Source organism: Zingiber officinale, chromosome 1B (genome assembly GCF_018446385.1).
Source record: "Zingiber officinale cultivar Zhangliang chromosome 1B, Zo_v1.1, whole genome shotgun sequence".
NCBI lineage: Eukaryota > Viridiplantae > Streptophyta > Magnoliopsida > Zingiberales > Zingiberaceae > Zingiber > Zingiber officinale.
The window spans coordinates 42,109,516-42,123,335 of NC_055986.1; the positions used below are offsets into that span (position 1 = coordinate 42,109,516).

The following is a 13,820-nucleotide window of genomic DNA, read 5'->3' on the forward strand; positions in this document are numbered from 1 at the left end:
GCCGGCGTCTATAAACGTCCGAGAGGAAGACCGTCGAGCTCCGACGTTAAATATCGAGAGATGAACCGGCGTCTATAAACGTCTGAGCGGAAGACCGTCAAGCTCTGACGTTAAATATCGAGAGACAAGCCAGCGTCTATAAACGTCCGAGCGGAAGTCCGTCGAGCTCCGACGTTAAATATCGAGAGACGAGCCGGCGTCTATAAACGTCCGAGCGGAAGACCGTCGAGCTCCGACGTTAAATATCGAGGCGGCGGGCGTCTATAAGCGTCCGGCGGAAGACCGTTGAGCTCCGACGTTAAATATCAAGAGACGAGCCGGCGTCAATAAACGTCCGAGCGGAAGACCATCGAGCTCCGACATTAAATATCGAGAGACGAGCTGGCGTCTATAAACGTCCGAGCGGAAGGCCGTCGAGCTCCGACGTTAAATATCGAGAGACGAGCCGGCGTCTATAAACGTCCGAGCGGAAGACCGTCGAGCTCCGACGTTAAATATCGAGAGACGAGCCGGCGTCTATAAACGTCCGAGCGGAAGACCGTCGAGCTCCGACGTTAAATATCGAGAGACGAGCCAGCGTCTATAAACGTCTGAGCGGAAGACCGTCGAAAGACAACTCGGCGTTTATAAACCCACCGATCGGACAGTAGTCAAGTTCCGACGGTAAAATTCGACGGGCAACCGGAGCCTATGAGGCCGCCGGATGGATGGTTTTCTGCGCAGCCCTCGGTAGAACCCGATGTAACAGGGTTGGGCCGAGCGGCTACTTTACCACATGTACTTGGGCACAAAAAGCTCAAGACCAAGGAGAAAAACAAAAATCGGACGCGGGAAGAATGGACAAATAACAAGAGACAGTTCATCCACGCCGATCGACGGATTGACAAAATTTATAAAGTTTGCCCCGAACGGTGTGCATACAGAAAATTACAAAATAGCCTCACAGACAGATTCTTAGTCATCAAAATTAAAAAGATGGTCAGGGATGGAGCCCATCATGGTCGCCAGGTCTTCGGCAGGGACGGACAGATCGGCAGGAGCATGGCCTTTGTTCTTCATGTATTCCACCGCCACTTTGATTGCCTCCTCAAAAGTCAAGGAGAGCTTGTCGGTAAACTTCTCGCCAAACTCGTCCGAGCGGACGAAGGCTTTGCGCACCTCCGCCGATCGACCGGGCTCTCCATCTTGGTAATCCTTGAGAGTAGTCTGGGAAGCATCCAGAGCAGCTTGAAGATCTTGCAAGGCTCCTTCTACTTTGGTCCGATCGGCGGAGCGACCCTCCCGTTCGGCAGTTAGTGAGGCGTCTAGCTCCTTCACCCGTTGTTCCAGCCCCCGGTTCTCCACCTTCATCAAGTCCATATCATCAATGGCCTTGAGCTTCCGAGCGGTCGTGGTCTTTATTTCTTTATCTCGCTGCTTGACTAAGGCTTCGAGGCGGGCAACCTCGCTTGTCAAGTCGGAAGTCTTACCCCGCTCAGCTTCCAGCAACCTTTTGGCCTTCTCCAGAGCGGTCGTCGATTGTCTGCTGTCCCCCGAAGCCTTGAGCTTCTTCAGTTCGTCCTCCAGCTCGGCCAACCGATTGCTAATGGCAATCTGCTCCACCCAGTTCTGCGAGCAAACGTGAACAAGTTAAAAACTTAATTCAAATACACGAACAAAGAAAAAGAGCATACCCCGGTGGCTTGTTGTAGGTTGCTGTCGCCGAGCTGCCCGGGAGTCATCACGGCTATTCGGCGCCGAGCATCCTCCCAAGCTTTTGGAAGAGGGCCCGTCAAGGTGATCTGCTGCTCGGGGACCACTGGCCGATCAGCAACAGCCATGTATTCCTCCGAGGGGAGGCACAGGACGGTTTTAATTAAGTTTGGGCCGCTCGGCTCGCCCTGAGAAGCAGCTGCCTCACCGGACGGCCTACCGGTGGACGAAGAAGGAAGTTCGCCCAACCGCCTGATATGGCGCAGAGTTTTCGGTGGACTGGACGGCGGCACCTCAAAGCTTACCCTCGGTGAGCCATGCGGTGTCGGGGTGCTCTCTAGGGAAATCGTCCCGGATAACATCGGAGCGTCAACGCCCCGCTCGGATGGTGGCTCATCAGATGGAACCGATGCAGGTCCCGACTCTGGCCGTCTGCGCTTCCGAGTGAGCAGTGGAATATCGTCGGCCGAACGGCCCTCTACCTCGACTTGAGCAGAGGGTTCTACGTCGCCCGTGGCCTCGTCGTGAGAAGCAGGGGCGTCCAAGGCTTGCATATGTCCAACTTATATTGGCTTAATAGAAAAGAACAAACTTGTTTGCTTGTGTGGGAAGTGTACTGATACATTCATGTGAAACAAATTGCTAACCTGGGAAGACAATTTTGAGTTCTCTTTTACTGCATTTCGACGAATATCCAAAGCTTTTGCATAATAATTTCTTGCTGATTGCAAGTCTCCATCATAATATTTAAGATCTCCAACTTTATTTAAAGAAACAGACAGTGTGTGCACCAACTATAGAAGAGAAAAAGACAAGTTATGTTATGACAAGCTAAAACACAAACCAAATAAGGAATCCTACATGTGTTCAATTGAGTCAATTAAACTTGAAGAAAACTAAAAGAACCTCAATATCAGTTGGAGGCAGTTTTGAGAGAAACTCAACACTCTCTTCATAGAAAGTAACAGCTGACTTAGCATCCCCCATTGTTCGACTGCAAGGAAAGGAATTAAATTGAGCAATAATCTTGTAACTTATTGGAAAGTCTACTAATAGCTAGAGTTGAACATAACAAGAGAAGTTATTTTATACTATAAAGTTACCTAATAAATCAACCATTTAGCAACTTAATTGCGACTGCATCTTCTGGCATGTCACAAAGCATTCATTGCTGTTAAAGCTGATCGACTTACCATTTAACCTTGAAACTTGAGCTCTTAGGAATATATCTACTTATATTCTCCTTTAATGTGTGGGTGGATATACTTGATTTGACTACCCAAACTCATCAAATGAATGATGAGATGCTATTTTTGACAGAGAGAATTTAAACCAAGACCTTTTGCTCTCATACCATGTTAAATAAATTGGCAAACAACTAGTTTTAAAAGCTTGAGATGTTCAGAAAGAGACCAATAATAGCTTGATGAACCATGTGTTCAAAACTACAGATGGCGACAAATTTTATATCTACTAGATCAAGCCATTGTGACAAGTTTCTAAGCTGTAGCTGAACTGAACTTCATTAATTCTTATGTTTCTTGTCCAAATCCCACCTGAACTTGATTGATGGGTGAAATATCAATATGACTACTTGAGCTAATTGCTGGGATCACAATTTCTTTACACCAAATCTAGATTTTTAACTTCTGAACCCACGTGAATGGTGAGGTATAGATTTGATTGAGTTGGACTGGATAATCCATCTCAAGCGATAATATTTACAATAACTATCATAATACGTTTTTTCTTATTTCAATTATGCCTTATTTTTTGGCATTCCATCACTTTCTTGTTGCTTAAAATCCTCAGCTACAAGATTGTAATAAGTGAGAGGATGGTTTCTCGGCATAAGTTACTTCATTTAAAATTATAAAATTGAAGAATATTATTGTAGTTCTTGATCAATTAAATTTTGTTGCACGGTTTTTCTCAATATCATGGAACATCACAATGATATCGACAAAAAATAACTACTGATGATGATCAAGATGCAATGTAGGACATTCTTGAATGATTTGAAAGAAAGGATCCAGACGTGGAGAAGAAAGAGCAACAGAACCAAGAATCTTGAAAATGTCTCACGCACTTCAAATGCAGATCCAAGGTAAACATAATAAAGAAAAATCTGTGGTGCATATTAGAGAAGATTTTCGTAAATTGACCTGTAGATGTTTGTAGCAAAAACTGTAATCTGTGACTGAGAAGATACTCATGTACAATGAATCAATTCTCATAGGATTACAGAATTTTAAAAACAGCGCATAAGCCTCCAGCTTAGAAGGTTGGCTTGTCAGACAAAGTAGGTATGGACATTGCAAATATCCTCACTGACAAAAAAAAAACACTACTGAATAGGAATTCTTACTTTTTAACTCACAATATGATCACTTAAATTTCTTGAATTGGCTGGCAAAGGCAGAAATGGCTTTCAACTACTTGAACATACAAGAAAAGAAGGTGATTTTCCAATTACGAGAGGAACATCTTTATGTTGGGATCAACTTCTGATCAATCCAATGCCAAGGAGAATATCTTGTTTGCTCATGGGAGAAATGCTCCTAATTATTAAAGATTGATGCCTTCCTAACTATAAGCAAACTTTGTTTCAACAATATCAAAATCATTTATAGGAAACTTGCTCTCTCCATGATTGTGCAACAGATTTCTGGAAGCTCTCTGCTAAAAATAATATACATGGTAGAGAAAATAATGATAATCTATAAGCAGCAGTAGCATGAACCTTATATGGTCTAGGAGTGCTTTGAAAAGATAAAATTAAAAAAAATATATTATATTAACTGTCTTGATACTCCCCCTTACAGTAAATCAAAATATCAAACATGTATGCAAAGGGTCTGCTAGGGCAAAATGCCCCCTGTGGTTTAACTGCATGTATCTAGCCGGTAGGGTGAGCGTTATCACATTTTGCTCCAATAGATATCAAACATGCCTGACTTTGAACTTGAAGTAGAAAATTGGTTTAGACTAAGTGGTTTAGTGAAGAAATCAGAAAGTGGGTCTCAAGTAAAGAAATCAGAAAAGGTGATATTTAGATGGAATATCTTCGTATGAAAAGATTAAAAGTAGGCATTTACTACAAGCATTGACTGAAAAGATGGATTTTGTGAAAGATCAATGACAACTCTTCTATGGTTAATTTTCCTAGCCTCAATGAATATTTCATATGCTTATGTTTTCAAAATTTGAATGTGTCTACCAATATGACACTGTAATATACTCATATTAATCACTAGAGAGTTCTTTGGAAGAGAAGGAATGCTGAAAGATGGCTTTGATCAGCAGCTGGATTAGTTCCTCCATTTGAAGCAGTAAATATTACATATGCAGTTAATTTCTTGTTCCAATTATACCTTAGTGTTCCAATTCTATTTCTTTGGATGTCACTAAAACGCTCGTTACAAGCCTAAAAATAAAATTGCTCAAGGATTAAATGAAAAACCAAAAACTAAGGATTTAATGAGAGAAAATCAAGTCTTGAGGTCAAGACTTGATGAATTAGAAAAGACCCTAAAAAGGATGGAAAATATTCTAAAAGGGTAAAATGAGCAAAATCTAGGTTTAGGACAACAAGGATCATTCAAGGGTCATAGAGGTTTGGAATATAAACCTAAAACCAAAAAGGATGTGTCTTCTTACCATAGAGTTCCATATAGTTATGAAACTAACCTCAAGCCCAATGGTGAAGTCAAAAATACAAGGGAAGTTATTCCTATAAGTATTTTTGTAACAACAAACGTGACTAAGACTTCTAAGAAATCTAAGAAAGTCACTAAGAATGTCACAAGGGAAACAATCCCTAGAGTTGACCTAGAAAAGATGACCAAGGACTCTAAGAAGCCTAACAAGGTCACTAGGGCACCAGCTACTGAGCCCCAGCATGTGACAGGCAGTTTAGTGCCTCCCCCAGACCTTACAGCACTAGTGGCTCAGTTACAGCAGCAGCTAGCTGAACAGCAACAGGAAATAGCCACCTTAGAGGCTAGTCAGCAGAACACTCCCACTGTCACCCCGGAGCCTAACTTAGCGACACCAGTGGTCTTAGAGGTTCCACCAGTCCAGCCTACGGCACTAGTAGCCCCAGCAGCAGGAACGCAGAGAGAAACCTATCTGATCCAGTGGTAGAGAGTTAAGCCAGAGAACTTCTCAGGCAGTAGTGAACCATGGGATGCTCAGGCATGGTTCAAAACACTGGAAAGCACAATGGAGCTTCTGGACTGGCCAGAACATGAGAAGGTGAAGTGCGCCTCCTTCTGTCTGACAGGAGATGCACGTATGTGGTGGGAGAGAATCAGAGCGAAGCGCCCAGTGAACCAGACGACATGGGCTGACTTCGAGAAGGAGTTCTTTGAGGAGTTTTTTCACGTGCAGGTCACCAACCGTCACTACGACGAGTTCACGGAGTTTCGTCAGGACAACCTATCAGTTGAGGAAGCCGTGAAGAAATTCAACAGGTTGGCTCGTCTATGCCCTGAATTAGTCAGCACAGAAAGGGAACGAATCCGGTTGATGCTCAAGATGCTGAGGCCGGAAATAGCAATGAACGTGGCTGGTGGCGTTCATAGGCCACAAACCACAGAAGAATTAGTGAGCAGTGCTCTAATCACTGAGCATTACCAGAATAGCATCAAGCAGCAGAAGCAAGTCCTCTCAGAAGCTGAAGGTCAAGGAGGCTCAGGCACTCAGAAACAGCAGGGCCACAGCTCTCATGGCGAAAGGGAACTCCAAACAAGCGCAAACCAGGAGTTACCCAAAGGAGGCCACCAAGCGTTATCCAAAGTGTGCTACTTGTGGGAAATTCCACCGGATTTTGTCGTAAGGGCACACGAGGATGCTTTGAATGCGACAGAAGGGCATATGGCCAAGCAAAGGTGTCCAAACAAGACCCGGTCTTCCTCACCACGATTCAAGATGGAGGCCACCATTACATCGATGCGTGTCGCTTTAGATGGTCCACATATCAGCTAGGGCAGATCTCAGCTATGACCAACGCGAGGATCTACTCACTCACCGTAGAGGACGCAAATGCCTCTGGGTTGTTACAGTCGATTAGTATTTTACAAAGAAAGTACAACTGTCTTATTCGATCGGGCAACCCATTCATACTTATCCGGGCATTTCCGAGAAGTTAACCTCGAGGCACTCAGCCTTACGACGTTACCTTCAGGAGAAATCATGGAGTCTACGCACTGGCTCAGAGCAGTGCCGGTCACTATAGTAGACAGAGAGCTCTTTTGCGATCTGATAGTGATTAATATGACCGACTACGACGTCATCTTCGGGATGGACTTCTTGATTAAATACGGTGCCTCCATCGAGTGCCGTAAGCAGAAAGTCGTAATCCAACCTGAAGCAGAAGCACAGTTCGAGTTCGTCGGAGAACCCAAGAGAAAGGCCAAGAAGTTTCTCTCAGCTATGAAGGCACAGAGGTTGATGGATTCAGGATGTACGGGGTTCTTAGCACACGTAGTCAGCACCAGTCAGGACAAGGACCGACAGCTAGCAGAGGTCCGAGTCGTATGTGACTACCCAGCAGTCTTCCCTGAAGAGTTACCAGGCCTAGCACCAGACAGGGAGATCGAATTTGAGATAGAGCTCATTCCCGGTACAAATCCTATTTCCAAAGCGCCTTATCGCATGGCTCCAGCAGAACTGAAAGAACTTCATGAACAATTACAGGAGCTGCTTGACAAAGGCTTCATACGCCTTAGTCACTCGCCATGGGGAGCACCTGTGTTGTTCGTGAAGAAGAAGGACGGGAGCATGCGCCTGTGCATAGATTACAGAGCGCTGAATCAAGTCACGATCAAGAACAGGTATCCTCTTCCCAGAATAGACGACCTGTTTGATCAGCTAAAGGGAGCAGCAGTGTTCTCTAAGATAGACCTCAGATCAGGTTATCATCAGGTGAAGGTCAAAGAAGGAGACATATCCAAGACAACATTCAGAACCAGATACGAACATTATGAGTTCGTAGTCATGCCCTTCGGCGTGACAAATGCTCCAGCTACTTTCATGGACCTCATGAACAGAGTATTCAGGGAATATTTAGATAGGTTCGTTATCGTGTTCATCGATGACATCCTTATCTATTCCAGAACTCAGGAAGAACACGTAGAGCACCTGAAAACAGTATTGCAGACCCTTCAGCAGAATCAGCTATACGCCAAGTTCACCAAATGTGAATTTTGGCTAGATAGTTTGAGTCCCCTCACCTTCTTCGCTGGCCGGACCAGCTGAAGCCGAGCATCGCTCGGCGACCTCCCTATCCTTTACCGCCTCAATATTGGCGGCTTTCAGCTTGAGCTTTTCGGTTGCCTTGGCGCGCCACATGACTTCAGCTGCAGAAGCAAAAAATAAATCAGTTAGAACAAAACAAACGGGAAGATAAGGGAACTTACTCATGCTGCAGGGCAGATCGGCCGGGGTAGAAGACAAGCCGAATATATACATTACTCCCGGGAGGAGCAGCTTGTCGATATGATAGTGCTGGCCGACCAGCCGATCGGCTGCATGAAGGTAGGCCGCATCGCGTCTAAACTTGCCGAGCTCTGGTTGCGTGGGCATTGCCGTTTGCCATTTGACACGGAAGGTCGGTGGCTCGGGGAAACACACATAGAAAAAGTGCTCCTTCCAATGTTTGTTAGAGCTCGGCATGTTATCAAAAAGAACGAAACCTGTCCTAGATTGAAAAACAAAAGTTCCCCACTCGGCCTGCTTGGGGTAGTAGAAGTAATGGAAAACTTTGGGGTCTAGGGGGATGTCGTTCAGCTTGAATAAAATTATCACCCCGCTCAGCAGCCTTACGGAGTTCGTGTAACGCCCGCCCTTCCAGGTAGAACTAAGGCCACCCCGGAGGGACGGACTTCACTGAAATATAGACATCGATTATACTAATGCATATGGATTCATGGCAGCGGAAGACTTATTTAAACTTTTTCTTTTATCATATGCATTTAGTTTACTTATCATGGCATGTGAATCAAAGCATACTGAACATTATCATCATATCATCATTATTCTAACATGAGTAAGATATCATAAGTGTATGAAATACTAACTGAAATCATCATCATAAGCATAGGTCCAACATTGTTCACATGCATAACTTAGATAATTCAAAGAAACTTAAATAGATCTATCCACCAGCACTTCCACACACATCTTCCTTGCCTTTCCTGCTCTGCTCCCCTTAAACAATCCATTCCTTGCCTTTATCTACAGTACAAGGAAAATGTGTAGCTATAAGCCAAAGGCTTAGTGAGATCCTTGCCTACCCATAAATCCGAAAAACACATAACATAACATAACATAACATGTAGAAAACATAGCATAGCATAACATAGCATGGAGAGTCATAACATAGAACATATCTTATCATGTAAAAACCATAACAACTCATAGCATAACATGAGGGAAAGCAGAACATAATATATCATATCACATAAGGAGCATAACATATCAAAGTCTATCATGTGAAGGTATATCATGATTCATATCACATTCTTTAAGCACATATCATGAAGCCTATCATATCATGTAAACATGTATCATAACTCATACCTGTTCATAAGGGTGCATAAACATAATTTCATAAATATGTGCATGTAGATGCAATATGTATATTTTTAAAACATGTATCATGGAATGCACATATGCATCATGCTTCTTTCAAAACATATAGTATACATACTTGAATATCATATCATCATCATCATGAGAAGGGCCCTGGCTTGTACCACATGTAAACATAAATGCGCGCAATCCCTAGGACAGGGTAGCTAGCCCCGAACCTACTAGGGATCTAGGTCCGTTCATAGTCCGTCGACCTAGGGGCGTACTGAGGAGCCCATCCCTTTATAGTCCGTCAACCCCGGGGCGCTTATGGAGCCCACCCTTGGTACAAGCCATAGAAAGTAAAATATCATGCATATCATATCTCATCATATCATACATGTCATAATTCTTGTCATATCATTAAGAGAGCTCTTGATCCCAACTTAAGGGAAGCATCTCTTTACCATAGCATGAAGAGTGCTCTTGATCCCAACTTAAGGGAAGCAACTCTTTTCCATAACATGAAGAGTGCTCTTGGTCCCAGCTTAAGGGAAGCAACTCTTTAGGCTTTTCTTCTTACATAAGCCATTCATACATGCATTATGAAACATAACATGTTCTTATCATAACATAAAGCATAACATGTCATTTTCATATCATCAAACATGGCATATCATCTCATGAACTTAACATACATATCATGAACATGGCATATCATATCATGAGTCTAGCATATCATATTATTAACATGGCATATCATGTCATAAGTCTATCATGTCATATCATAAACATGGCACATCTTATCATAAGACATAGAAATGCAACATATCATAAAGCATGAAAGCTTCACTTATATATCAAAGACTACATATCATGAAAATGCCTAAGCATGTTTGGTTAGGTTTAACTCTTTCCTAACCCAATTTATCCATCTTGGCCGAACCATATCAGTAGGTTTCATCCTCATTTCATTCCATATTAAGCATAGAACTTACCCACATAACATGTAAAACTTAATCTAAACACATACAAGGTAATATACTTCATGAATAAGCATGTTTGAGTTCAAAACTCTAACCTTAACCCATTTATCTCAATTTGGACAAAACATATCAGTAGGGTTCTTATATCATTTTGTTCCATATGAAGCATAAAATTCATTCACATAGCATGTAAACTTGATCTAAGCACATACAAGGCAATATACTTCATGAATAAGCATGTTTGAGTTCAAAACTCTAACTCTAACCCATTTATCTCAATTTGGACAAAACATATCAGTAGGGTTCTTATATCATTTGGTTCCATATGAAGCATAAAATTTATCCACATAGCATGTAAACTTGATCTAAGCACATACAAGGCAATATACTTCATGAATAAGCATGTTTGAGTTCAAAACTCTAACTCTAACCCATTTATTTCAATTTGGCCGAAACATATCAGTAGGATTTCATATCATTCTACTCCATAAGAAGCATAAGTCTTAACATGTAACATGCACATTTAATCTAAGTTCCTATAGAGCATAGTACAAGTACCTACAAGGAACCATACTTCATGAATAAGCCTATTTGAGTTCAAAACTCTAACCCTAACCCTTTTATTTTCATTTGGCCGAAACATATCAGTAGGGTTTCATGTCTTTTTATCCCTTAGGAAGCATAAAACTTAAACATGTAGCATGCACATTTAATCTAAGTACCTATAGAATATTGTACAAGTACTTACAAGGAACCATACTTCATGAATAAGCCTATTTGAGTTCAAAACTCTAACCCTAACCCTTTTATTTTCATTTGGCCGAATCATATCAGTAGAGTTCCATATCATTTTATTCCATAAGAAATATAAAACTTAAACTTATAACAAGCCCATTTAATCTAAGTGCCTACAAGGTATTGTACTTCATGTTCTAAGCATATTTGAGTTCAAAAACTTAAACCCTAACCCATTTATTCAATTTTGCCAACCATATCAGTAGGGTTTACCACCATTTCATTCCATATGAAGCATAAAAACCTTAGTTATAAACATATAAAAATTCATACATCACAAAGAGGTACAACTAGTATGGTTTCTAACTAAAATTCTTGACCTAAGGCCTTATAATCAATTTGGCCGAACCATATAGATAAGTTTCTCTTTTTTTTTTTCTTCACAACATGAAGAATGAAGACTAAACTAACAACATATGAAATTCATATATTATAGAGTAGAAGTTTAAGCATGTGATCAAAGAAAAACTTGTTCTAGATCCTTTCTTCCATCCTTGGCCGAATCATGCAACAAGTACTAAATTTTTTTTTTTTTTTTTTTATAACATGAAGCATCTCTTATCACTTGTTAACCCTAAGTAACTACCTATTCTTTATCTTGACCATCTTCTTTCAAGAAAAGTTTTAGAGTTTCGAAAGAGAAAAACATTCTAAAAACCGAAGCTACTTGTACTACAGTGAGGGGATACTCACATCCTTGCGCTTGTTTTCCTTAGAGATTTAACCTTTTGTTGTGGATCCTTCCTAGAGAAGAGCTTCCTTGCTCCTTGGTCTCGGCAAGAGGATGAGAGGGAGAGAGAGGTCACGGTGAGGGAGAGTAGGAGGAGAATGAGAGCAAATGACAACTCATCTTTAATTTCCTCCTTTTATTCATTATTTAATTTCCTCCTTTTAATTTCTTTTACTCTCTTCATAATTAAGAGAGAAAAGTCTAGATACATCCCTTCTTGGTGAGTAAGAAAGGAATATTCTAGAGCATCTCTTCATTAGAGAGGGAGAAGACAACTCTTACTTCTCCTTCTAAGAGAAGAGTCTTTTCTTCCTACATTTAATTATGGTTTCCCTCTATTTCCTAACAATAATTTCTCTTGGTCTAGTGGTTATCTTATTCAGGTGTCTAATGAGAGATCTAGAGTTCAAGTCCTAGACCTTATGTATTTTTATTCCTATTTTATTTATTTAAGTGTTTGGCTAGGAGCAAAAATTCAACTAAAGCATATATATTTTTCTTTATTCATGATAGAATATTCTAGAATTTTGCTAAAGACCCTATGGGTGTTACAGTTCGGAACTAGCTGGCCGAGCGGGATGCGGAAGTAGTTGCAGACTTGCAAGAAAAATTTATGGGGTGGGAAGCGTAGCCCGGCCAAAAATTGGTCTCGGAAAAAAAGAACTGTGTCGGGCGGCGGTTCATGAGGCCGATCGGCCGGTGTGGCTAATACTATTTGGTGGTCGGAAGGAATGTCGTAAGTCCAAGCGAGATGCAACGCGTCCTCCTCGTCAAAACGGCTCTCCATGGTCGTGTACCATAGACCAGGAGCGCCGCCGGTCGACTGCGAGGTGCTAGTCATGGTCGAAAGACAAGAATGCGGGACCAAAAGGGAAGGTTCAAGCAAGGAATGGAGGAAAACCGACTGAAGGAAACGATTAACAGAAAGAAGAAAACGTTGGGAGCGAGAAAAAGGGTCTTACCAGCAAAAGAGATGATCGACGGGGGCCTGGGGGTTGCCGAAGAGTGGAGGGGCAAGGTCGCCGGAGAAGAAAACGAGCAGAGGGGTGCTGGAGGAGGATGAAGCAACAATGCGGCGGAAACGGAGTCGTGGGCTTTATATCGCCGCTCGGGAGCAACCTCCGCCGTCCGATCCAGGTCGTGAAAAACAAGGCCATCATCCAGCCATTCATTTCAAACGGCGGCTGTCCCATTGGGTGTGACGCCACCGCCATACCCTGACAAGAGAAAGGCAGCCACGTGTCAGCAAGTTACGGGTCAACGCACGTGGTTAACAGAAGCTTCGGCATAAACTCCAAGGCACGGGCAAGATATCGCCGAACGGCTGAGCATCCATTAGCCCGTCTGAGCGGACTAATGTATCGGTCGTCACTCGATCAGATCGGCAGTCCAGTCAGTCGGACTTCGCCTCCTTCGACTAGACTTGAGGGGAAGGCAAGTGATCCGGCGGTTAGAACCGGGGACCCCTATTTTGAGGGGTCAACGCCCCGCGGAAGTCAAAGGGCCAGGTGGCCGACCGGAGCCGTTTTGTGACCGGCCGACCGAGGAATATCTGACGGTAAGAGGCGCCCCGGCGGGAGTCGGGGTTCCGACGCTCAGTGGAACAGTAGCAAGGGGCCGAGCGGAAGGCCTAAGAGAAGGTGATATACTGTTAACAGTCCTTACATAGTACCCTACCGAAATTATCCCCAGCATATCGAAGTAAATGGCAGTCCGGACGGGAGGGGAGTTCCGTCCGGCCAGGGCGTGAGATGAGGTCCGTCCGGCCGGCGCGTGAACTCCCCGTCCAGCTGGCGCGTGAACTCCCCGTCCAGCCGGCGCGTGAACTCCCCGTCCAGCCGGACGGACGGATGTCCCGACCTGTGGGGGGTAAAGATAGACAAGAACACCTTCTGACAGCCGTCAAGGCCTATGGCTAGGCCATACTCCAAGTCTGACAACGAGGGGTTCTGTTGTCCCATCAAGGACATACTCGGACTGTAGCAGTATGACGTCAGGTAAGCTTTCTGACAGACACATACCGAGGTATGGGTTGCGGACAC

At 43.2% G+C, this 13,820-nt stretch overlaps 1 protein-coding gene across 1 annotated transcript; it reads right to left on the bottom strand.

Moving 5' to 3' along the window:
- Positions 1 to 2,247: 2,247 nt before the first annotated feature.
- LOC122054433 (protein NCA1-like) lies at positions 2,248 to 2,759 on the bottom strand. The gene is made up of 2 exons (XM_042616075.1): positions 2,599 to 2,759; positions 2,248 to 2,486 (listed from the first exon to the last, which is right to left on the bottom strand). The coding sequence occupies exons 1-2, from the start codon at positions 2,677 to 2,679 to the stop codon at positions 2,256 to 2,258; spliced, it is 312 nt and encodes a 103-aa protein (XP_042472009.1). The 5' UTR covers positions 2,680 to 2,759; the 3' UTR covers positions 2,248 to 2,255.
- Between the last annotated feature and the right edge of the window lie 11,061 nt (positions 2,760 to 13,820).

Excerpts from the sequence above, each read along its gene's own strand:
- LOC122054433 (XM_042616075.1), bottom strand. The coding sequence starts at position 2,679 with ATGGGGGATGCTAAGTCAGCTGTTACTTTCTATGAAGAGAGTGTTGAG. Across the intron at positions 2,487-2,598 it reads TGCCTCCAACTGATATTGAG|TTGGTGCACACACTGTCTGT; the intron begins GTTCTTTTAGTT and ends TCTCTTCTATAG.